Source organism: Lissotriton vulgaris, chromosome 1_1 (assembly GCF_964263255.1).
Source record: "Lissotriton vulgaris chromosome 1_1, aLisVul1.2, whole genome shotgun sequence".
In the NCBI taxonomy this organism is placed as follows: domain Eukaryota; kingdom Metazoa; phylum Chordata; class Amphibia; order Caudata; family Salamandridae; genus Lissotriton; species Lissotriton vulgaris.
This window is the reverse complement of record NC_141685.1, coordinates 2110612542-2110637484: the sequence shown is the minus strand read 5'-3', so window position 1 is coordinate 2110637484 and position 24943 is coordinate 2110612542. Positions and strand designations below refer to the sequence as shown.

The window sequence follows — 24943 nt, the reverse complement described above, 5'->3', positions numbered from 1 at the left end:
CTTTATTTGCAAATTCACAAGTTGCGAATTTGCGAATAAAGAATAATTTCCCATTCATTCCTATGGGCCAGGAGGCCCATAGGAATTATTGTGATGTACATCTCATTTTGCGATTCGCAATTTGCTAATCGCAAAATGAGAATGATTTCAAGGGTGCAGGGGTGTCTCAAGGACACCCTGCTGTACCCCTGAAATCGATTCAGAAAAGGGGGTGGTGATGAACAGAGTGTCTGAATTAAGCAGACCACTCTTACCCAGTCCAAAGATCAGGGCTTGATCCATCACCGTTATTTATCTCACTGCACCATCCCAGCTCAGAACCTGGCTATATGCAAATCAGTCTGTCCCTGGCCCAGTGCATCATGGGAACAGGGCAGACTAAACTACCAAGCCAATTCTTCACCAGAAAGGAGACAAGCTACCGGGGACCGGTTTCTGGCATTTCAGCCGTCGTCGGCCCGGCTTGCTTGAATCCTGATGGTGCAGTGAGAAAGGGACTCAAGTCTGAGTATACCCTGCCACACCTATAGTGGCCAAAAACGATTCAGAAAAGGGGGTGGTTTGCCCTGTTCCCATCATGCACTGGGACAGGAACAGACTAATTTGCATATAGCCAGGTTCTGAACTGGGATGGTGCAGTGAGCTAAAAAACGGTGTTGGATCTAGCCCTGATCTCTTGACTGGGTGAGAGTATTCTGCTTAATTCAGAAACTCTGTCCATCACCACCCCTTGTTGTTAAATATTTTGTCCACCCTAAGCGTGGAAGGGTATACTCAGATGTGAGTCCCTTGCTCATTGCACCATCAGGATTCAAGCAAGCCGGGCCGACGACGGCTGAAATGCCAGAAACTGGTCCCCGGAAGCTTGTTTCCTTCCCATTGTAAGAATTGGCTTGGTAGTTTGGTTTGCCCTGTTCCCATCATGCACTGGGACAGGAACAGACTAATTTGCATATAGCCAGGTTCTGAACTTGGATGGTGCAGTGAGCTAAAAAACGGTGTTGGATCTAGCCCTGATCTTTTGACTGGGTGAGAGTATTCTGCTTAATTCAGAAACTCTGTCCATCACCACCCCTTGTTGTTAAATATTTTGTCCACCCTAAGCGTGGAAGGGTATACTCAGATGTGAGTCCCTTGCTCATTGCACCATCAGGATTCAAGCAAGCCGGGCCGACGACGGCTGAAATGCCAGAAACCGGTCCCCGGAAGCTTGTTTCCTTCCCATTGTAAGAATTGGCTTGGTAGTTTGGTTTGCCCTGTTCCCATCATGCACTGGGACAGGAACAGACTAATTTGCATATAGCCAGGTTCTGAACTGGAATGGTGCAGTGAGCTAAAAAACGGTGTTGGATCTAGCCCTGATCTCTTGACTGGGTGAGAGTATTCTGCCTAATTCAGAAACTCTGTCCATCACCACCCCTTGTTGTTAAATAGTACCCCTGAAATCAGCATTTGTGTGCATATGGCGCACATACATGCCCTATGGGCATGTATGTGCGCGTCATATGCAACCTTTAAAAATGCAACATTTGGGATTATTTTAAGATTTCGCATATTACCACCAACTTCAAGTTGGTGGTAATTTGCGATTTCTTAAACCAAAATCGCAAAATTTTAAATGTTCATACATAGCATTTAAGGAATGGCAAAATTGTGATTCCTTAAATGCTATAGCAAAATAAGGAATCGCAAATTTTTGCGATTCTTTATTTTGCGATTTTTTAATGCATCTCAAAACATGCAAAAAGACTGTTTACTATTCGCAAAGGCCGAAATTCGCCGAATTTCGGCCTTTGCTAATCGCAAAAGGCTTGATACATCTAGGCCCACGTCACTGGAGTCCTGTAAGGGCTGCCACAATATTATTGCTTATGTTGCAGCAAGTCAATTAGATCGCTCACGGGAGCAATATGGCCCAAGGGAACAAAAGGCTCCTATGTCAATCAGAATTCTCTCATTTTTTAAAGCTGAGCTCGCAGGAACTCTTGCACGAGACCTCGAACCCAACATTCCAGATATACAAATATGTTTGTACATTAATTTCTAAAAAGCTACTGAATGGATTTAGACCAAATCACTAAAGGATCGCTTTCTGGAACAAGATTTAACTTCCTGCCAAATTTGGTGTAATATATTTTGCAATTTAGGCTGTGACCCTTTTTAAAAAAATCTATGGAAAAACATAGGGAAATTTGATTTTGGGTCCCCCTTTATTCTTGGCACCCACTTCACAGATCGCCCCACAACTTTTCAGGAAGGAACTGAGGTGGACGAAAATTTTGTGGAGGAACGTTTTGAGAAGATTTGTCAAAGGGCCCTGTAGGACTTGGCTATTTTTGGCTAAAGTTCCCTAAACTTTTTTTCTTTTCCCCCAGACCTTTTTTCTGACATGGTGTTGCCAACGTAGATGCTTTGGGCACTTTGCCACTGCTAAACAGTGTCAAAGTGCAAGAGCTCTCTGTATAAAGTGTAATCTTTATTGGTTGACCGTGATTGGTATGGTTGCCTTAATAGTAAAGTCCCTAGTAAAGTGCATTATGTGTGCCAGAGCTGGTAATGCAGATGCTGCTAGTGGGCCTGCATCACTAATTGTACCACCCACAAAAGTAGCCTTAAAAAGGGTACTCAGGCCTGCCATTGCAGTGCCTGCACGCAGTTTTTTAAACTGCCATTTTGTTCTGACAAGTGTATCCACCTGCCAGACCTCACCCTTCCCTTTCTATGCACATCAGACGCCCCTATTGTAGGTACAGGGTACTCTCTGAGCTGGGTGCAGTGCATGTGAAAGGTAGGACATGTACCAAGTTGTTTACCATGTCCTGATAGTGAAATAATCTCCATTTCGTCTTTCACTGTTGAAAGACCACCTTGCCCATAGGATAAAACGTGACGGCTCTGTAATACGTTTTCCAGCCTATCTTCCCAAAGACTTAAGATGGAGAGGTGAAGTTTAGTGTGCCTGAACTCTCAATGTAATAACACATCTTTTTATGAAGGTGGTTTTTGCATTGTGTGTTTAGAAGCCACTCTTTTAGAAGTGGCTGGATCTTTGTGCTCCAACATTTCTGTGTGTCTCTGCCTGGTTGTGGATTGACTGCCTGGATTTGAAAGCAATAGGATCTGGGGAATGTCTTGACCCAGGGGAGGAGGTGAGACAGCAACAGGCTGACCAGCATCTGGAGTGTAGGGGGAGGAGTAAGTCCCATCTCCTACTGAGTGATTGAGATTCCAGACCCCGTTAATCAAAGGAAGAAGGTGCCACTGGCAGGGAGGGACCCAGACTGGTTTGAATAGGGGTCAGTGCCCCCTGAGCACAAATACTTCAAAGCCATTGAGGGGTATAACTATGAGAGCTCAAGCACCTGAACTTTGGAGAATGGCTTTATAAAGATTGAACAAGACTGGAGCTACTTCGTGGTCAAGATGAACATTTGCCAAGGAAGAAACTGAAGAGACTGAAGGAAAGGACTGACCATTGCTGTGTGTTATGGGGTTGGCCTGCAGTTTGCTATTTTAACCAAGGAAAGGCTAAAGGGACTTTGCTGTGTGCTGTGTCCCCCGCATGAAAGGACTTTGCTGTGCTGTGTCCTGAAGTAACTTATCCCCAAGGGCCCGAGGTGAGCTGGCTCCCTGTTGCGAAAACTCAGGAACACAAACGTTTCCAGGAGAGTCTTAGCAGCGCTGTGTGTGTGGGCTTGTTGCAGCCTGAGACCCTTGTAAGCTGTGCCCTGTGATCATGGGCACCTGGAGTCCAAGCAAGGATCAGCAACGCTGTGTGCATGTGCTTTTTGCAGCCTGAACCCTTTGTGAGGATTGTCCAGTTATCGTGGGCACCGGAATCCAAGTGAGTCTTATCGACGCTGTGTTCTTGTGCTTTGCGCAACGTGAGACCGTCATGAGGATTGCCTTGTTATCATGTACATCGGGAATCCAAGTGAGTCTCATCGACGCTGTGTGCATGTGCTTTGTGCAGTGTGAGACCTTCGTGTGGATTGTCTTGTTATTGTGCACACCCAGAATCCAAGTGAGTCTCATCAAGGTTGTGTGCTTTGGGCAGTGTGAGACCTTCGTGAGTATTGCCTTGTTATCGTGCACCCGGAGTCCAAGTGAGTCTCAATGACGCTGTGCGCGTGTGCTTTGTGCAACCTGAGACCTTTGTGAGGATTGCCTTGTTAGCGTGCACCCAGATTTAAAGTGAGTCTCAGTGACGCTGTGCGTGTGTTCTTCGTGCAGCCTGAGACCTTCCTGTGGGTGCCCCGTGATCGTGCACCCAAAGCTCAAGGGAGTCTCAGTGACGCTGTATGCATGTGCCCTGTGGCAGCCTGAGATCTTCGTAGCAGTAGCAACCTGGACCAGCAGCCCCCGGAGGAGCTGAACCGCCGGCCCGAGCCTGCCGTTGCCAATTCACAAAGATTGCATCGGAGACCCAAGTCGCTGGACGAGAAGAGGAGAGTCAGTTCATGCCCCCCAGGTAACATGTGTCCACTCTTGGGGCGGGGTGCGGGCTTGGAGGGAGACACTCTCGGCCTCTCTCTCATTCCGGTAGCGCGAGCCTCTGCTTCGGTTCATATCACTGCCCAAATTGCCAAGGGAGTGGCAGTATCGTGTTGGGGGCAACTGTTGACAGAGGATGACGGCGAGTCAGAAGGAGTGGCGGAGAGACTGCCTAAGGCACCGTGATCAGTGCCGGAGTGTATTACGCATTATCTTATTTCTGCATACCAGAGTACCTGATTGTTGTGTTACACATTGTATCATTTCTGCATAACGGAGTGCCTGATTCGTGTATTACGAAATGCATTATTCCTGCATAACGAACTACCTGATTAGTGTATTACGCTGGCATTATTTCTGCATAACGAACTACCTGATTGTTGTATGAGGCATTGCATTGTTTCTGTATAATTAGCTACCTGATTAGTGTATTACGCATTGCATTATTCCTGCACAACAAACTATCTGATTAGTGTATTACGCATTGCCTTATTTCTGCATAACGATGTACCTGGTGGTTGTGTTACACATTGCATCATTTTTACATTGCAAAGTACCTGATTGTTGTGTTATGCAACACATTAATATTACATTGCAAAAGTGCCTGATTCTAGCATTACAAACTGCATAACATGGTATTAGGATTACAGTGGAATGTTTAGAAGTGCTCATGCTCATTAATATCGCCCAAACTTACAAGGGCTGGCCGGCCTAACAACTGGCCAGGAGAAATAGTACACATACTCATATGTTGGATTTATATCTTGTGGTCTGATCGTCTATCTTTTTTTTTTTCTTCTTTTTTTTTCTTTCTTTTTTGTCCTCATTAGCCTTAAAGTCGATCCAACTGTGCTCCTGTCCGCACAGACACAAGGCCCGACCCCCCTGTAGCACCTAGAAGCCCAATACTAAGCTCCAGGTGCCCAGAGAGTCAGTCCCAATGTCGCCAGCAGAGCTTGAACGGACGTTCTCCCGTCGGGCCAGTTCGGCCAGTTGTCCAGTAGCTGTACGGTACCTCACTTTTGGACAGAGAGATTTTAGGCCTAATCATCGGACCCGGGAAAAAAAAAACCCGGGTTGGCTAACTATCCCTTCTCCAATTGATCAAGAGGTCCCAAAATCTAAGAGATCGAGGGCTACATGTTCTCGATATATCCAGCTTTGATGTTGCATATAATGAAGACAGCCACTCTGCATGTGTTGGGGGGTTTGTGTTAACCCAATTTTTGCAGATTTCTCTTCTAGCCAGTAAGATGGCATAAAACAGAAAATCTCTCTCTAATCCATTGATGTTGTCATTTAATCCAAAAATGATTAAAGACCATGAGCACAGGATAGATACTCCAAGAATAGATTCGAGTGTTGTTCTGACTTCGTGCCAAAAGGTGGCAATGTTCGGACACTCACAAAACATATGAAGATCTGAGGCTGCTGGTAAAGAGCATTTACAGAAGCACTTCCTGGGTTGAAATTTCGACAGCCGTTTAGGAGAGTAATACGCTCTGTGAAGTGTGAAGAAATGGTTGCGTCTCAGCCATGCTGGCTTAGTGATTCCATAAAGGAGGGTAAAAGATTCCTCCCAGATGTCCTCCATATATGGTTCTCCCTCCGCACCCCAAAGTTTTTCCGGGAGGTTGAAGTCTCGCTCTCCATCCTCTATGATGTGCCAATAGAAGAGTGCTACTTCCTTTTTTCCCGCCGGTCTTTCCACTAGGATATTTTCTAAAGGACTCTCCTCTCCCATCATTCCTTTCTTCTTAATTTGAGTCCGAACCCAGCTTTCTATTTGTAGGTATACTATCCAAGAGAGTGATGATGTTACCTTAAGCTTGAAAATATCCCAGTCTATAATTAATCTTTCCACCAGCAGATCGCCCCACTTTGTGATACCAGCGTCTAGTAGGACTCTTTTGGCTGTGTTGGCTTCTTGTGATGCTAGTCCAGGTAAGTCCCAGATCGGGGCATGTTCAGATAAGTATCCTATCCCGGCCTTGGATTTTATTTGAGACCATTCTTTTAAAATACTCAATAGTGTCTTTAATCTAATTTTTTTAAGAACTTCTGGTGGCCGAACTTGAAGAGAAAGCCGTTCACTGGAAGATCCGAACCCAATAGCATTGCCTTGTACATAAGCCCATTTGCATTTTCCCAGGGGATCTTAAGTAACATCCTGGAGTGGGACAGATGAAATGCCCAGGCGTAATATTCCAGGTCTGGCAATGCAAGCCCCCCTTTTTCTCTTTTCCTTCTCAGTTCTTTCCAAGCTAATCTGCTGGATTTATATCCCCAAAGAAATGAATTAATGTTTTGCTGACATTTTGCAAGCTGTTTGGTATCAAAGACTAGCGGGATGGAATTAAAGATAAAAGTAAATTTCGGGAGAATACTCATTTTTATCAAGCTAGTTCTCCCATAGATGGTAAGCGGAGGAAAGACCAAGCTTTCATCAAAATTTGGGATTCTCGGGAGATACGGGCTAAGTTGTTTTGAGCCAAGTGCTTACTTATTGTAATTCCCAGGTACCTGATTGAGGATTTTACAGGGAGTTGAAGATTATTAATATTCCAAACCATAATTTCAATTTTCCCTGCATTAATTTTGTATTCCGAGAATTTCCCGAAATTCTCCGCTTTTTTTATAATTATGGGGAATGCCAATGCCGGATCGGTTGTATAAATGAGTATATCATCGGCATAGAGGCCGATCTTCTTTTCCCAGCCCGAAAAAGTAAAGTGTGGAATGTTGGTATCCTCCCTAATAGACTGTGCAAACGGTTCTACATACAAATTAAAGAGAAGGGGGATAAGGGGCAGCCCTGCCTTGTTCCTCGGCTAATTTTGAAAGGAGTTGTTTGTGTACCATTTATTAGTAGGGATGCTCTAGGGTTATTATATAGTAAGCCTATGGCCCTACAAAATTTGGGTCCCAGATGGAATTTATTCATTATTAAATTTAAGTATGCCCAATTTACCCTGTCGAACGCTTTTGTGGTGTCGAGGGTCATGATGGCCAGGGGTAGGCTGAAAGTTGAGGCGATGTCCGTGGCTCCCACCAAATCGTAAGTTAAGTCGGCCAGTTGCCGACCTCTGATAACCCCCTTTTGGTTAGGGTGGATGATCGACCCAATCTCGCTTCCCAATCTCGCAGCCAAAATTGAGGTAAAAATCTTGTAGTCATTATTGAGAAGCAAGATTGGGCGATATGATCCACACTCGGCTGGGTCCTTGCCTGTTTTTAATATTAAAGCTATATTGGCTTCCCCCAGGAGCTTGGTGGTGCCTGCCCTCTAATCATTATGTCATTAAAAAGGTTCGTAAGGACTGGGGTAAGAGTAGAATTAAGTACCCTATATAATTATCCTGGGAGACCGTCTGGTCCCGCGGCTTTGCCCTGTGATAATTGCTTAATAGTTTTAGAAACTTCTAATTCCGTTATATCTTTATCTATATTTTCAGTTTGGGAACTTTCGAGTTCCGCAAGAATTATATTATTCAACCATTCGTTCCTTTCATCTAAATTAACGTTAAGTTCCTCTGTATATATATTCTGGAAGAACTGACAAAAGGCTTCCCCAATGGCCATGTCTGTTGACCTACTATTGGCTTCCCCAGCGACCCTCACTTCTTTAATGAAATTTCTAGACTGGTCAGCTTTAATTTTCCAGGCCAGCAATTTTCCTGCAGACTCGCCATATTCAAAGTGGGCAAGTTTGCTTGCCTGCCATCTTTTATTAATCCTCTCCTGCAGTAATGTGTCTAGCTTGGCTTTTAATTCTGTTTTCTCCTCTTGATTGACCGAGGGGAGCTGATCTGATGATTCTAGATGCATCAATTCTTGCTCAATATGTTGAATTGCCTCTTCATATTTCTTTCTCCTGTATGAGGCCCTCCCTGTAATGCAGCCCCTGATGAAGGCCTTCCAAGTCTCCCATACAGTGACCAAAGAGGTAGAGCCTAAATTTTGCTCTAAAAAGGAAGCAGTTTCCTGCGTCAGATAATCTTTCTCCTCTTCCTCCAATAGAATTGTTCGGTCAAAGGACCAAGATGGGTGAATGGATTTCTGCTCTAATTTTACAGAGAAGAAAATAGCAGAATGATCTGATAGATGTAGGGGCAGGTATGTTATGCTTTTAACCTGATCTTTAATGGAGAGACTGAATAGAGCATAATCAATTCGAGATTTATGTCTGTATGTGTAGTTGTGGTAGGAGACTCCCAAGGCATTACCAGCTCTTTGTCTCCATAGATCTATTAGGCCAAGGTTCGACATACATCTAAGCAGTGTATCCCTCATATTACTATGGGCAACAGCTCTAGAAGTAGGAGATTTGTCTAATTTTGGATCTAGGACAAGGTTGAAATCTCCAACCCATATTATGGGATCAGAACAGGTAATCAGATGGTTCTGCAGGATGTTTAAATAAGAAGGGTCGTCCTGGTTAGGTCCATAGTAACTGATAATAGTAACATCCTTCGAGTGTAATTGAGCATTGACTATCAACCATCTGCTGCTCGCATCTGTTTTCCAACTCGTGATCTGGGCCCTTGCTGCTTTTTTAAAAATGATGGCAGTGCCACGAATACTAGTATTGTGGTCCGTAGTTATAAATTTATCAACCCATTTGAGCTTTTTAAGTATATCTGTAATCTCCTGTTTATTCAAGTGTGTTTCCTGGATCGCAATGATCTGCGGGGGTGAATCTCGTAGATATTGTAAGATTCTATTTCTCCTAGCCCTAACACGCAGACCATTTACGTTCCAGGATAGGAATTTAATATCTGACATTAATATTTAACATAGTTTCCCAACCCTCACCTCTGATACTTTTTATGCAAGAATGCCTGTTGTTAATTATATCTCTTTCTATTTTGGCCAAACAGCGACTTTGAAACACTGTTGGATCCATATTCTACATGATTTTAGGATTCGGTTTATGAGGACTTTTATATTTTGCCTTTCCCTTCCCACCCCTCCCTCCCCTGGAAAACCCCCCCAACTTACTCTGGCATGATGTATTGCCAGCTTGTCGTCTCTGACGTGTTCCAGCTCCATGCCCTAATATCTATCTCATTGGTCATTATGCTTAAGATATAAGCAGTGGTGGTTCATAAAGCCTTAATTTAAGTCCCTTATCTAGTAGTTATTTTATAACATATTGTTACTATTGAAGGTACTCAGGTGGCCAAGGATGGATTTGGCCGATAGTTTGGGAGTTGAGAGTAGACTCCATTGCGGCCTAGTGCCTCAGACTTTTGAGATTAAATATGCTGGGAGTTTGAAATCTATAGTGAGATTCCTAAGTTGATAAGCATTTGTTTATTTATCACCCACTACTGTTTAGTTTTCCTATGTTTTAATAACGAAGTTGTGTATCCTCACCCAAGTGATCATAATTTCGTGTTTTTCCTCCTTACTTTCTTTCCTTTCCTTCCCTTTTTTTCCCTTTTCCCTTTATTCTTTTCCCTTTACACCCCTTTCTTTTCTCTTTTCCCTTTTTCCCTTTCCTTTTTCTAATCTCTTTTATTTATATTCCCGCATTATCTCCCCTTTTTTTTTTTTACTATTATCTTTCCTTTTTTTTTTAAAGTTTTGTTCTTTTTCTTGTTTTTCTTGTTCTTTTTATTTTCTCACCCTTTTTTTCCCTTCCTTCCTTGACTCATTGACTTATTTTACAGATTACTCTAATTTTTTTTATTATTTTTATTATTTTTTACAGAAATTTTCACACGTGATCTGGAGGGTTTGCGTGTTCACTGATAGTGACAAGTAACTCGTCAGCTTCAAAGGGAGACTGGACATTGTACATTTTATTATTGTACATTACCCTTAGAAAGGCAGGAAATCTCATTTGAACGGTAGCTCCTAGGCTTCTAAACTTTTCCATCCGTTGACCTAGTTCCCACTGCCTATCCAGTGTGGTTTTGCACAGGTCCGATCTCACTGCAAAGGAGAAATCTAAGGCTTTCAAAGTCTTGGCTTTCAAGGCTGAGGTCAAAATCTTCTCTTTCAGGGAATATGTTAAGAAATTCACCAGGATCTTCCTTGGTTTATTTCTACCCGGTTTAAGGAGGAACGGATCCCGGTGTACCCTCTGAATATCTGTTTCTATCTCGGACAAGGGGTTCGTCCAGATTTAGAGAGTCTTTTAATATGGTTGCGACAAAGTTCTTTAAGTCTCCTCCTTCCTTTCCCTCCGGTATTTTTAGGAGCCTCAAGTTATTTCTTCTAGAGAAATTTTCGAGGGACTCGACCCTCTCTTTGACTGTATTACCTTCCCGCCGTAATGTCTGAATCTTCCCCTCAGCAGACTCCAGTTTTGCCTTGAGTACTTCAACACAATTCTCTAGGCCTCCAGTTCTTAGTGAGAGACCGTCTACCTTAGACTCTAGATTTTCGCACATTGTGCGGATCTCTGATTGAGTAAGTCTGGAATCCTCGAAACATCTCTTTGACTCCTCAAATCCATTTCTAATCTCTTCCCTCATACTGAGAAGTATGGCTTGGATGGTATCGTCGCTGCCATTATCTTCGCAACCCCCACTGCATTGATCCAAGTCTTTTGTCTTACTTCCCGCTTCTGCGGTGAGGGCTTGCTGATCCGGAGGAGAAGTTGCATCATCGACTCGTTCTACTGGGTCCCCCATCTCTATACCTCTAGCTAACTCTCCTACCCCTTCTACTTTTCCTTCTTTATCTCCCAGATTACCGAGTATAGCTTTAGGAGGTGTAGAAGTAGTTGTAGGTCCAATCTCTTCGACTGATGTGAGTACAGTTTGTGTACAAAGGGATTTTTGGGCCTCTTGATTTATGTTTAGGACCTGGGGGAGGACCTTAAAATAAGACTTCTGTGAGGGTGTGATTCGGGAGATGTTTCTAGCTTTTGTTTTGGAACCCCCCTTACCCAGACTAGCCTTATGCGGCAGCTCCTTCAGAGCGGTATACCGTAACTGATGTTCCTTACCCCTTTTCGATATCCTTAAGACAGGGGGTTGAGATGTATCAGTTGCAGCCTCGTGCTCAAATTCTGGCTCTGACTCTGTGAGAGGCTGCTCCCTGATCGTCTATTTTTTTATATAAAATGTATACTCATTTTGTTAAAACTCCTGTGGAGTCTATTTGCGGTGTCATCATTGGGTTGTTGTGAACGTGGTTTCAAATACTTTACAAATTTGCCTTGAAGATAAGCCTGGCTGCTCCAAGCACTAAGGGGGTGAGTGGGGGCTATCTCAGAAGGTGACCTTCCTTTCCCTCACGTGGAAACTAAGGTCCTTATTTGGCTTAGGGTACCTACCCTCAGCCAACCTGGGATCCCGCGTCTAACAGGAGCCAAAGTCATTAGCAAACCAAAAATGCTCTTCCTATGGAAATGTAGGCTAACTGTAAGTACCCACTGCCAACCACCAAGTGGTAATAGATAGATAGATAGATAGATAGATAGATAGATAGATAGATAGATAGATAGATAGATAGATAGATAGATAGATAGATAGATAGATAGATAGAAATATGAATAGATATATATACAGGTAGAGTTGAGCTAATACAAGACCTAAATATTGCCTAGGAAAATACTTAATATCCAGGACTGTGTATTTCATTCTGATTTATTTGTACCAATATTATTCAACCACGCCAGTTATTATATTTTAATAGTTAAAAAAGATCAAACGTTTTGTCCAAATCTTCTCTGGTCGATTTACATTTTGGGCATGACCTTTTTTGTGTATGGTCCTTCTCCTGGAATTATGCCATGGCCCTCTGTGTAGTTTCAATAAGTGCTAAATGTTGTTCCCAAAAATGTTCATTCCCTGTGCCAGCCTGCGATACCGTTGCTCCACCATGGATTTGCCGTATTTACAATATGGCGCACCATTGTGCAAGCATTGACTGATGCTTCAGAAATTCTGATGCATCTGTTGGCCCAAAAGTCACGCATTTCTGGAGTTGTGTTGCAAGCACGACTCAACTCCAGAAATGCATGTTGGAGCCTATATTTATTGTACTGCGCCAGTCCTTATGCCTCCTTCAACCAGGCGTAGGGTTTTGCAGAGGCCGCCGCACCCCCCCCGAAGGGGGGGGGAGGCTCAAGGGCCGGCGCCTTAACCCACGCCGAGCCCCAGTGGAGGAACCGGTTCTGGGCGCCCAGAAGCGGCAGGAAGACTTAACACCTCACAGGGGAGCATCCTGTTGGCACTAAGGAACCCCCAGCCAATAGGGGGTACAGCATGGTACAGCGCTGGGATACTTCCGGGTGACTACGCGCTTTACAAAAATAAATAATAATAATAATAATAATAATGGTACAAACCCCCCAATGGGGGACCAGCTGCACGGAACGGATGAGCAAATGGGGTGGATATAAGCCACTGCTTCCCCCAGATAGCTCCTAACTTTCGTGGAGCGGGGGAAGCGGCTGCGTCGCCACAAGCGCTCCATTGTGTCATGTTTAGGAACGCCGTCCAATCTATTTGGCTTTAGGCCAGGCGATACCGTCTTTGTCCTTAATTGCGTTAAACGTCCAACAAACAGGGGAGCGGTGTGTCTGAATGTGAGCATCGCCGGTCTTTTGACCAGCCGAGACTTGGGTACGGTAGCCGGTATGGCCTGGGTTAACAAAGATTTACCGTCAGCTGAAGCCCCTTGTGGTACGATGCCCTACATGCGCGGGCCCAGCGCCAGTCTGTTAAAGAACTTGAAGGTGTCTCCTGGGAGAAGTTCTTGTTGACCAGTGGCATCCAGTCTTTTTCATTCATACCGACTACGGCACAGTAAAGTAACTTGTTTTTGTATAATGCTTGACGCCACACCCCTGTCATTTCCAATCATTGTCAATAAAAGTGTTCTGGCGTAAGTTAAAGGTATCCGCCTCTGATAAATGGAAGGTGCCGTGGGCTTTTCTGAGAGTAAACCCATCATTCGTCGTTGCACGTTTTGGTGTGAGATTTTATATCACAGAACCTCCCTAGTTGACTAAACCAGAAACAAGCGGACCTCATCACATGCACCCATAAGACATTAGTTAACAAGGGAAACGTTAATGACACCACGGGCATAACCCTAAGCTGCAGCTGGAACTTCATTCCAGTGGTGCGCAGGCTAGTGAAGACACGCGCTTTACTCCATATTCTACATGATTTTAGGATTCGGTTTATGAGGACTTTTATATTTTGCCTTTCCCTTCCCACCCCTCCCTCCCCTGGAAAACCCCCCCAACTTACTCTGGCATGATGTATTGCCAGCTTGTCGTCTCTGACGTGTTCCAGCTCCATGCCCTAATATCTATCTCATTGGTCATTATGCTTAAGATATAAGCAGTGGTGGTTCATAAAGCCTTAATTTAAGTCCCTTATCTAGTAGTTATTTTATAACATATTGTTACTATTGAAGGTACTCAGGTGGCCAAGGATGGATTTGGCCGATAGTTTGGGAGTTGAGAGTAGACTCCATTGCGGCCTAGTGCCTCAGACTTTTGAGATTAAATATGCTGGGAGTTTGAAATCTATAGTGAGATTCCTAAGTTGATAAGCATTTGTTTATTTATCACCCACTACTGTTTAGTTTTCCTATGTTTTAATAACGAAGTTGTGTATCCTCACCCAAGTGATCATAATTTCGTGTTTTTCCTCCTTACTTTCTTTCCTTTCCTTCCCTTTTTTTCCCTTTTCCCTTTATTCTTTTCCCTTTACACCCCTTTCTTTTCTCTTTTCCCTTTTTCCCTTTCCTTTTTCTAATCTCTTTTATTTATATTCCCGCATTATCTCCCCTTTTTTTTTTTTACTATTATCTTTCCTTTTTTTTTTAAAGTTTTGTTCTTTTTCTTGTTTTTCTTGTTCTTTTTATTTTCTCACCCTTTTTTCCCTTCCTTCCTTGACTCATTGACTTATTTTACAGATTACTCTATTATTTTTTATTATTTTTATTATTTTTTACAGAAATTTTCACACGTGATCTGGAGGGTTTGCGTGTTCACTGATAGTGACAAGTAACTCGTCAGCTTCAAAGGGAGACTGGACATTGTACATTTTATTATTGTACATTACCCTTAGAAAGGCAGGAAATCTCATTTGAACGGTAGCTCCTAGGCTTCTAAACTTTTCCATCCGTTGACCTAGTTCCCACTGCCTATCCAGTGTGGTTTTGCACAGGTCCGATCTCACTGCAAAGGAGAAATCTAAGGCTTTCAAAGTCTTGGCTTTCAAGGCTGAGGTCAAAATCTTCTCTTTCAGGGAATATGTTAAGAAATTCACCAGGATCTTCCTTGGTTTATTTCTACCCGGTTTAAGGAGGAACGGATCCCGGTGTACCCTCTGAATATCTGTTTCTATCTCGGACAAGGGGTTCGTCCAGATTTAGAGAGTCTTTTAATATGGTTGCGACAAAGTTCTTTAAGTCTCCTCCTTCCTTTCCCTCCGGTATTTTTAGGAGCCTCAAGTTATTTCTTCTAGAGAAATTTTCGAGGGACTCGACCCTCTCTTTGACTGTATTACCTTCCCGCCGTAATGTCTGAATCTTCCCCTCAGCAGACTCCAGTTTTGCCTTGAGTACTTCAACACAATTCTCTAGGCCTCCAGTTCTTAGTGAGAGACCGTCTACCTTAGACTCTAGATTTTCGCACATTGTGCGGATCTCTGATTGAGTAAGTCTGGAATCCTCGAAACATCTCTTTGACTCCTCAAATCCATTTCTAATCTCTTCCCTCATACTGAGAAGTATGGCTTGGATGGTATCGTCGCTGCCATTATCTTCGCAACCCCCACTGCATTGATCCAAGTCTTTTGTCTTACTTCCCGCTTCTGCGGTGAGGGCTTGCTGATCCGGAGGAGAAGTTGCATCATCGACTCATTCTACTGGGTCCCCCATCTCTATACCTCTAGCTAACTCTCCTACCCCTTCTACTTTTCCTTCTTTATCTCCCAGATTACCGAGTATAGCTTTAGGAGGTGTAGAAGTAGTTGTAGGTCCAATCTCTTCGACTGATGTGAGTACAGTTTGTGTACAAAGGGATTTTTGGGCCTCTTGATTTATGTTTAGGACCTGGGGGAGGACCTTAAAATAAGACTTCTGTGAGGGTGTGATTCGGGAGATGTTTCTAGCTTTTGTTTTGGAACCCCCCTTACCCAGACTAGCCTTATGCGGCAGCTCCTTCAGAGCGGTATACCGTAACTGATGTTCCTTACCCCTTTTCGATATCCTTAAGACAGGGGGTTGAGATGTATCAGTTGCAGCCTCGTGCTCAAATTCTGGCTCTGACTCTGTGAGAGGCTGCTCCCTGATCGTCTATTTTTTTATATAAAATGTATACTCATTTTGTTAAAACTCCTGTGGAGTCTATTTGCGGTGTCATCATTGGGTTGTTGTGAACGTGGTTTCAAATACTTTACAAATTTGCCTTGAAGATAAGCCTGGCTGCTCCAAGCACTAAGGGGGTGAGTGGGGGCTATCTCAGAAGGTGACCTTCCTTTCCCTCACGTGGAAACTAAGGTCCTTATTTGGCTTAGGGTACCTACCCTCAGCCAACCTGGGATCCCGCGTCTAACAGGAGCCAAAGTCATTAGCAAACCAAAAATGCTCTTCCTATGGAAATGTAGGCTAACTGTAAGTACCCACTGCCAACCACCAAGTGGTAATAGATAGATAGATAGATAGATAGATAGATAGATAGATAGATAGATAGATAGATAGATAGATAGATAGATAGATAGATAGATAGATAGATAGATAGATAGATAGATAGATAGATAGATAGATAGAAATATGAATAGATATATATACAGGTAGAGTTGAGCTAATACAAGACCTAAATATTGCCTAGGAAAATACTTAATATCCAGGACTGTGTATTTCATTCTGATTTATTTGTACCAATATTATTCAACCACGCCAGTTATTATATTTTAATAGTTAAAAAAGATCAAACGTTTTGTCCAAATCTTCTCTGGTCGATTTACATTTTGGGCATGACCTTTTTTGTGTATGGTCCTTCTCCTGGAATTATGCCATGGCCCTCTGTGTAGTTTCAATAAGTGCTAAATGTTGTTCCCAAAAATGTTCATTCCCTGTGCCAGCCTGCGATACCGTTGCTCCACCATGGATTTGCCGTATTTACAATATGGCGCACCATTGTGCAAGCATTGACTGATGCTTCAGAAATTCTGATGCATCTGTTGGCCCAAAAGTCACGCATTTCTGGAGTTGTGTTGCAAGCACGACTCAACTCCAGAAATGCATGTTGGAGCCTATATTTATTGTACTGCGCCAGTCCTTATGCCTCCTTCAACCAGGCGTAGGGTTTTGCAGAGGCCGCCGCACCCCCCCCGAAGGGGGGGGGAGGCTCAAGGGCCGGCGCCTTAACCCACGCCGAGCCCCAGTGGAGGAACCGGTTCTGGGCGCCCAGAAGCGGCAGGAAGACTTAACACCTCACAGGGGAGCATCCTGTTGGCACTAAGGAACCCCCAGCCAATAGGGGGTACAGCATGGTACAAACCCCCCAATGGGGGACCAGCTGCACGGAACGGATGAGCAAATGGGGTGGATATAAGCCACCGCTTCCCCCAGATAGCTCCTAACTTTCGTGGAGCGGGGGAAGCGGCTGCGTCGCCACAAGCGCTCCATTGTGTCATGTTTAGGAACGCCGTCCAATCTATTTGGCTTTAGGCCAGGCAATACCGTCTTTGTCCTTAATTGCGTTAAACGTCCAACAAACAGGGGAGCGGTGTGTCTGAATGTGAGCATCGCCGGTCTTTTGACAAGCCGAGACTTGGGTACGGTAGCCGGTATGGCCTGGGTTAACAAAGATTTACCGTCAGCTGAAGCCCCTTGTGGTACGATGCCCTACATGCGCGGGCCCAGCGCCAGTCTGTTAAAGAAATTGAAGGTGTCTCCTGGGAGAAGTTCTTGTTGACCAGTGGCATCCAGTCTTTTTCATTCATACCGACTACGGCACAGTAAAGTAACTTGTTTTTGTATAATGCTTGACGCCACACCCCTGTCATTTCCAATCATTGTCAATAAAAGTGTTCTGGCGTAAGTTAAAGGTATCCGCCTCTGATAAATGGAAGGTGCCGTGGGCTTTTCTGAGAGTAAACCCATCATTCGTCGGTGCACGTTTTGGTGTGAGATTTTATATCACAGAACCTCCCTAGTTGACTAAACCAGAAACAAGCGGACCTCATCACATGCACCCATAAGACATTAGTTAACAAGGGAAACGTTAATTACACCACGGGCATAACCCTAAGCTGCAGCTGGAACTTCATTCCAGTGGTGCGCAGGCTAGTGAAGACAAGCGCTTTACTCATATTATTTGTATCAGCGGGCCACACAACTTAAATGCAAACATTTATCATTACAATGCAGAGGTTAAATAGTTTAATTCGACATCTGTATGGATGTACACATATATTTATCTGGGTATGCACACTCTGCTGAATCCAGTCAAATACAATGGTAACCGATTCGCTGCAATTTCAACACTACTCGGTTTGGAAAGGGCGACTATGGAGCCAAACTTGAAGCACAGCAATGGCCACGGGAATACGGGTGGCCACTGGATCCAGGCACAGAAGCTTGCCAGCACCAGGGTGCCCATCCCCACCTGGGTAGTTATCTTGCCCCAAGGGCACACAACCGGGCAGAGGGCGGATCACGACTAGCCAATAACCCGGCACACCCGGCCCACCATGAAACGAATGTTTAAAAAAAAAAAAAAGAAATGGAAATGCATACGACATGGCACGGCCTAATAAGGCCACAGGAAGGAGTCCAGACGGTGGGCAGGTTGAGCATACCATAAACCACAGTCCAGCCTCTACAAGGAGGCTCAGGAATCCTGTGATTCTGGGCAAATCTCTTAGTCTCCCGGGCCAAAGGGAGTGATTGTTGCGCTGGGTGCGAGTGGCCCCGAGCGCAGATCCTGTGCCTACCTCGGCGTGGGAAAGGGTGGCCGGCCTCACAAATAAAAGAAAAAGCACAGCCGCGCTCAAGTACACAAGGCCGGCTCAGATGGTGTATGGCGGTTTTTTCACCTTGGGATTGCCCTGGTCGCCCAGAACCTCTCGGCCACGACCAAGTGTAGCTGGCGGAAGGAAGGATGAGAGTCAGTGAGGTGCTGTCCGGTGACGCAATTGCGCATGAAAGCCACAATAATCACGGGAGCTGGGGGGAGCCGCAGGAAGACGTGCGCCTCCCTGCGGCGTGGCGGAAATTGTTACAACGGATGGCTAAGAAGACACACCAACAGGGCGGTGTGTAGAAGTAGGCCACTCATTTTGGGATGCCGCACGGCAGGGTGAGGTGGCCGGGCCAAGGAGGGGAGTAGCGAACGGAGACGGCGCTCGCGGCCCAGACCCGGCCAGACGGCAGGGCACAAAAAGGTAGCGAGTTGGGCCTAACTCCTTGGAGAAGCTACCCCTCCCTGCACGCAAAGGGCGAGGGTGACCAGCCAAATGGTGGTCCCAGAGGTAACACGACAATGAGGACTACCAAGGATCAACGAAAGAACTGGTTTGGTAGGCGTGCCATCTACGAACTGAATGTACCACAATATTGATCTGCACAATATGATTTGACATGCTTATGACCCAGATATGATTTATGACAATGAAAACGTCATGTATGATTTATGACCCAGATATGATTTATGACAATGATGATGACATCTATGATTTATGACCCAGATATGATTTATGAAAAATGATGACACGTATGATTTATGACCCAGATATGATTTATGGCCACGGCGATGGCATGTAGGATTTATGACCCAGATATGTTGTATGACATGTTTATGACCCAGATATAATTTATGGGATATTGTGTTGACATGTATATGACCCAGATATGATTTATGATCCCAATAAAACTGCGGCCAACAACCACCACAACAATTACGACCTGGTTGGCTAAGTTATTGGGATGCCTGGGGTATTTGTTTTTGGGGTAGATACTTCCCCACGGTATGGGGGAGTGCGGGGGTTATTGACGCAGGGCCATCCTAGAAGTAACGCAGTGAAATCTTGTATATTTCACTTTGTCACTTTTACGAGGCTTTCCTGCGTGGGAACACCCACCCTGCATACATTATACCTGATGCAGGTATAATGTTACGCAGGTTTTACAACATGATGCATCTCTCTAGATGCGTTACATTGTAAATTGGCCGCCTTGTTTACGCCACCGCTGCATCACAATAAAAAACGCATGTTGGTGCAAGAGTGCGCAAGGGGCTTGTAAACCTGCCCCAGTGTGTTTTAAGTAACATTTTCACTTATTTCATTTACTGTGCTACTCTGCCATGTAATTTTACCGTGTTTGATATTTCACGTCAGACAGAAAGGCCCCATGCAATAATTATTGCGATGGGTGGCATGTGCTAAAGATAACTGGGATTAACCTTGTTGCTTTTAGGAAATGCTCTGGCTGCCTCAAAGGATTTCTCTGATGACTAGATTTCATTTCAACCGAGCGCTAAACCATCAAAAACAGCAAACAATGTAGAAGGAATACAGTGAACAAGCAAAACTATTTCCCTGAAGCATGCTCCTGACATCTTAACCAATTACAAAACCAGCAATTCCACCTCTTGAAACACAAACCGCATCACCTCCAGTGACTTTGGCCCAGAATGCGGCTAAGTGGTGTTTATGAAGCCATCCTTGAAAACAGAGCAGACATTTTCTCTTGTCAATTGCACTAGTGAATCCATCTTATTTGTGTAATAAGATCAGGGCTTTAAGTGGGAAGTAAAAACATTGGGGGAAGGGGGAGGAGGGGTCTCTCAAAGGGGCGTGGCTTAAAAAAACATAAGCTGAAAAGCTATGCTTAGCGCTGCACGACTAGTATTTTGCTACTTTTGAAATTGCCTCAAGATATATAAAACAACACGAAACATTACACCTACAACAAGCCAGTACTATTGGCTTTGTCGGTGGTTGCTAATTGCACAAAATAAATAAGCAACAACTATGGCTTCGTTGTATAGCATATCGAAAGTGCTTCTATTTTGAAATGATGAGTGTGAAAGTACCATAACGGGTGCGTTTCTGTGCATGTTTTCTCTTTCAGTAATCACAATATTTAAGGGCAAAGTGGAAGAGGTCGAGCTGCCGGTGGACTCCGTCGACATCATCATCAGCGAGTGGATGGGCTACTGCCTTTTTTACGAGTCCATGCTGAACACGGTCATCTTTGCCCGAGACAAGTGGCTGGTAGGTGCTCTGCATGAGCGGCTGCCTCTGGGTTGAGCGCCTGCGCCATGGGGTTTCTTCATTTGCATTCCCACCGTCTCCCCTGCACGGCAAATCATGTGAGAATAAAAGAGGCGCTTGTTAAATCCAGCAGACGCCCCTGATCTTGACAAATTGCGCTGAGAGACGAATTACCCTGAGTGTGCTGGTCATATATTTCAGGGCCTGTCTGTGAGTGGCGGCTGCAGTGATGCAGACAGACATCCTGATCTGTCAGTGTAGCTGCCGGCTACTAGAATCGCCGGGATATGAGAGTGGATGTGACAGTCTCAAGCGGAGCAATAAAGGCGTGCAGGGGGTGCTTGTCGGCTTTTTTATATTTGCTGTTCAAAATGTGATGTCTTTGTCAGGTGAATAGATTACGAGACCCATTTCCCCAACATTCATCAACAGAAACCTGGAGGGCTTATGTTTCCAGACCGCGCTTCTCTCTACGTGGTAGCAATTGAAGATCGACAGTACAAGGACTTCAAGATTCACTGTAAGTATTTTGCATGGTAACTGTAAATGTGACTGCTGTATTTGTCATGCTTTATATCACATTGGCACACCAATATATAATGTGTGCTAACACCGTTTAGCACATCTGGTTTGTAAAGCTAGTTAATACGTTTGAAATGAAGGCAACGAAATACCTGTGCAGTATTATGTGACTTACTTCATTTTTTTCTCTTCTTTCATCAAACAACATTTTATATTTTTTATATTTAAGACAACTGTAGTAGCACTGGAGTATGTTGTGGAACCTCTGTGGTCTGTGGAAGCCTTACCCGGGGACACTCAAAGTGGAGTAACCAGGCGCTTTATAAAACCTCTTAACATAACATAACATATAGGTATTTGTTTTGCATATTTGCTTGACTTTACATTTTTTGATTGCTTAGTCACTTAGGGAACCAGCTACAACACGCCAAGCTCGTCTCTAATAATACTTTTCTACCAAGATATTGACATATGCCAAAGCCCTGTAATCCACTGAAATGAGCTCTGATTGGTTTTAATCGTCTTGCCTTTTGTCTTAGTCAGACTACCTTCGCCAGTCTGTCCTTGGCTCACTTTAGTGGCTGCCGGTACAGATACACTCATCTATTGCCCAGTCCAAATATTATGTTTAGTGTTAGGGTGAGGTGCAATGCTAATATTGCATTGGAATTACGATTCTCCGCTGTGCACTCCATGTATGAGCCTCTTGATATCCAAAGACAACCCCCTTGATTATTAACCCTGTATTTTGTGTAATAAATACTTTTCGTGAATCACTAATAGAGAGCTTGTCAGTAGAAACACATGTAGCTTTGCCCCTACAGACCTGGGGCCTTATTTATGAAGGCCTTGCGTCGCCGGTGCGTCACTTTTTCCCATGTTAAAAGTGACGCACCGGCGGCGCAAGGCCTTCATAAATAAGGCCCCTGGAGCGGAAATGTATCATTACTCTTGGCTATTTTGGTCGGAGTTGGAGAGGGACATGTAGATGGTGAGCTCAGCGGCGAAATGTTGTTTCCATAATTACTGAAATACTAACCATTTTGTCTTCCCTACGCTTTGAGCTTTGGCCCAAGCAGTGAACGCTTTCCCCTGGCACGCTTGTTATGGAATATGGGACCCAGGTACTGCCATCTGTGGAAAGTGATCATTTTTTTTTCTTTCTTTTTTTTAATCTTTTATTGTAAAACATAAAAAACCAACAGCAGGTGCCTTACATCAGGAAGTCAACAACAATATTCAGTCAACATGGCTGGACAGACGGGTAAAACCTCAGGAAACAGAAGTCCCCTTGCATGCCGGCGGGCAGCCCAAGAACATACAGAAGATTACGGACAGTGCTAATAGCGTCTCTGTGAGTCCCACCACCCGAAAAAACAGGATAATAATGAGTGGCAAGAGAGTAAAACATGTTTGAGCAACAAGCAATCGATTAGCACAACCGATACCCAGTAACAAGGCGGAACATAGGGAAAAACAAAGGAAATAACGCCACCCCCGAGGCCCGTCCACCCGATGGCTTGGACCATCCGTCTAAGGGCATCCAGTAATAAAAGCGGCATAGGAGATTGAACATACAGAACAAAAAGGGAGACAATACAACAAACCCCGACCCCCCACCCTGCACCCCTGCATAAGCCTTCCGCCCAACCCCAACTAGCAGTGTGCCTGTCGCCCGACGAACTGGGTACTAAAAGTAAAAAAAAGAGTGGGGGAGGAAATCGACATATAGGCTCCCGGACTCCCCTCCCCCCGCCAGAGACAAACAACCTCCAACTATAACCAAAAGCTTCAGAATATTTAGTCAGAACAATCATGGGAAGTTATAAGCATCACCCAACCCTCCGCAAAATACGGTAGCAAATCCCATATCCATCGTTGCCATAGTATCAGCCCCGTTTAGACAATCTCATCCTTGGCCCTTCCAATCTTTAATGCAGGCTCTCACAGGCGGAACCACTCCCTCAACAGGAGAAGAGAAATGAAAAAGGAGTTTAACAAAGTTCAGTCCAACGAAAGTCAAGAGTGGTAGGCCATCCGGAACTTCAGTTGCGCTCGAGCACCCCCTCTCCGACAGTGAGTCCCGACGCTGTTTCCTCTGACAAGATGATGAAACTGCCAGGGAGGAAGAAAATGTCAGAACAATCCAAAAGTCAGAAAAGAGAGACTCCGGAAACAGAGAGTGGTTCCACCTCCATTGAACAAAATATCAATTGCGGCATCGCGCACACAAGTACGAGGGTATCCGCGGGTACTTTCTCGCTGGCCAAGGGCTTCGATACTGCATCCAACTCGGGGCCATCATCTACCGACCAGGAGTGCACCACGGGAGACCCCACTCGTGAAAAATCATGCAGCAGATCAGTGTCCGGTCTCAGGCCCACAGTCCCAACTGCTTCGGCGGACAGTTTGTGGACCATGTCTTCCACATGCAAATGTAGAGGCCCGATGGCGGCCAAGAAGGTCCTCAGCGACGGTTCGCACTCCGTCCGACCCATCTCTGCTCGTTCACTGGCAGGCAAGTGCTACGTCCCCAGAATGACCAACTCTCCGAGGGAACAGGCAAGAACGGAGTGGACGGCCACGCAGGGTGGCCAATCAAGTACCGCCACAGCAAGCGATCCTCCGTCGCTGCGAGCGAGGAACCCAACCCTTCGAACCCGGGGAGGGACCGCACCCGGTCTCCGGGACAGGGGACTCCTGCCCACGGACACAACAGCCTCCCGGCACACTTCTTCAATGTTAGCCAGGCCGAGTGACCACCATCAGAATCGGGCAAAATGACCTCCGCAGCGAGAGACCGGACCCTGCCCAGGTCCTAGGGCCGATGGTATTCAACTGCAACCCGGCCAGGCCAGTACTCGAGGCCCCGGCTCACCAGCCGGGCTAGGCAGAGAATAACTACACGGTGTAACTCCGTCGATCGAGTCAGTAGAACACTCGGGATTGCACCATCGGACTCAGCAGCGGTTCCTACAGATGGAGGTCGTGTTTAGAATCAGGATATCTAACAGGATAGTCCGGCGGGAGACGGAGGCCGGCTAAGCCGGGAGCCTAAGCGGCCATCTTGTTTCGGAAAGTGATCATTCTTAAGCAGTTTTCAGCAGTAATCTACCAGAACATTGAGATCTGAATATTGTCCTGCTGAAATATCATGACTAAAATATTTTTTTCAGGTTAATAAAGTTTTATTTTGTTTAAGAAAGAGTACAGCATAATATAACAGTATTACAAAAAATCAGAACCAATATGAAAAAACCATGAGAAGGAGATGAAGAGGAGAAATGGTTCAGATAATGTGTGAAAAGGAAGAGAATGTAAGAAGAAAGTAAAAGGAGAAAAGAAAAGAAAAAGAAGGGGAAAGAGAGAGAAGAAGGAAAGGTTAGGGAGGGGGGGATGATAAGAAGTTAGAGAAAGGCAGCCAGGTAAGATCGGATTTAATTTTTAAGGTGACAGAAGAAGAAGAAGCAATTGCAATTCTATGCTCATCACATATGAAATTCCACCATGTATGCACAGACAGTTTAGCATTATCCTTCCAACAGGACAAAATTACTTTAAAAGCAGTTGCAATGAAAAGATCAAATAATTTAGCATTATATGAATGTAAGTCTAAAATATCAGATAGGGAACCTAAAAAAACGTGTAGCGATGAGAATGGTACAGAAAAATGAAAAATACGCATGCAAAAATCCCAAACTGAGCTCCAAAAAGCAAGAACA

At 44.7% G+C, this 24943-nt stretch overlaps 1 protein-coding gene across 1 annotated transcript in view; it reads left to right on the top strand.

Moving 5' to 3' along the window:
* PRMT8 (protein arginine methyltransferase 8) overlaps nucleotides 1–24943 on the top strand; it is a 793591-nt gene that overhangs the window by 480732 nt on the left and 287916 nt on the right. The window contains exons 5-6 of the mRNA XM_086921504.1: nucleotides 20557–20699; nucleotides 21132–21219. Coding sequence (XP_086777630.1) covers nucleotides 20557–20699; nucleotides 21132–21219 — 231 coding nt within the window. The remainder of the gene's footprint in view (nucleotides 1–20556; nucleotides 20700–21131; nucleotides 21220–24943) is intronic.